A 1,264-nucleotide genomic window follows, 5' to 3' on the forward strand; every position below is an offset into this window, starting at 1 on the left:
GGGATAGTTTATTTTTATATAATTCTTACATATTATTTTTCTCCGAGTAGATGATTATTTCTTATCAAACGTTAAGACTGTTGATGAAGTAACAGAAGAAAGAAAACAACGACTTCTGTCTACAACGAAGTGGCGATCAAATGTTATAAACGCAATATCAACTTGGCCATGTCTTAATGTTCTTAAAGATTTGCCATCTGCAGAATATAAAGGAAAATCATGTGCAGGATGCCAACAGCTTAAAATTCATGCTAGAGTTTTATTATATGGTCAACCATATAATGCAACTACATTGGAAGGTTCTCCACCTGATCCAAGGATACCTCAAGAAAAAGTATTACTTAAACTATTTCTTAATTGTTAAGTGCTTTCTTTTTGCTAAGTAAATTATTTCTATAATTAAATTAATCATTCAATTCTTAGGATTTTTTATTATGTCGAGTATGTCAAGCAAAAGTAGCTCTGTACAATAAGGTAGCACATCAAAAATATTTGATGTTTTTGGAATGTGCAAGGAGGGTAGCAGATAAAAGAGTAGCAGATCCTCATAAAGATACCACAATAATATTGAACGAATTATTAGCGGATGAAACATGGTTAAATCAAGTAAGTAATGAATATATTTTTAAAATTACTGATGCTGTAATATATTTATAATTGGGATAACCAATCAAAACATAAAATTTTTTTCTAGTTATTTAAAGAGGTCAGAAAAATCTGGGCAGAGATAGATAATTTAGAACATCAAGCTAAAACGAAGTCAAATTCAAAATTCAAATTATCTACTACAGCGAATAATGCGGAAGAAATGGATGAAAATGTTTCAACAACGCAATCAACTGAAGTGACTGTTAATATTTCCGATTCACAGGTGCCTACACAAAAAACTGAAGACAATTCTGAAACAGTGTCTTGCGACGTGCAAATGAACAGTATACCATCTTAGTGGTGCTACAGTAATCGAAATTGGTTCTGTTTCATACAATGTCTCAAGACCATTAAAGATTTAGTGATATATTGATTTAATGGACACAGAGTTAATACCAATCTCGAGACCAAACAATTAAATGTTGTATTTTGAGGATGGTAAATATTTAAATTGAGTTAATACTACACGCTGTGACGAATGGTGAAGTTATATGTTAATGTGTAATCAAGAAACTGTAGTTATAGTGATAAGAAGTAGTGAACGACGAGGTAAGTAAGTAAACGACTTGCGTATAAACACCAGGCATATGTAAAATATTCATCCCCGCATAAAAAT

The 1,264-nt window shown here is 31.2% G+C and overlaps 1 protein-coding gene across 1 annotated transcript in view; it reads left to right on the plus strand.

The window, feature by feature from the left end:
- Window positions 1-946, plus strand: part of LOC108577776 — a 6,885-nt gene extending 5,939 nt beyond the window's left edge. The window contains exons 7-9 of the mRNA XM_017940979.1: window positions 51-334; window positions 424-606; window positions 695-946. Of these exons, the coding sequence (XP_017796468.1) occupies window positions 51-334; window positions 424-606; window positions 695-946 (719 nt within the window). The remainder of the gene's footprint in view (window positions 1-50; window positions 335-423; window positions 607-694) is intronic.
- Window positions 947-1,264: the final 318 nt, after the last annotated feature.

The sequence above is a fragment of the Habropoda laboriosa genome, unplaced genomic scaffold (assembly GCF_001263275.1).
Source record: "Habropoda laboriosa isolate 0110345459 unplaced genomic scaffold, ASM126327v1 scaffold816, whole genome shotgun sequence".
Taxonomy (NCBI): Eukaryota; Metazoa; Arthropoda; class Insecta; order Hymenoptera; family Apidae; genus Habropoda; species Habropoda laboriosa.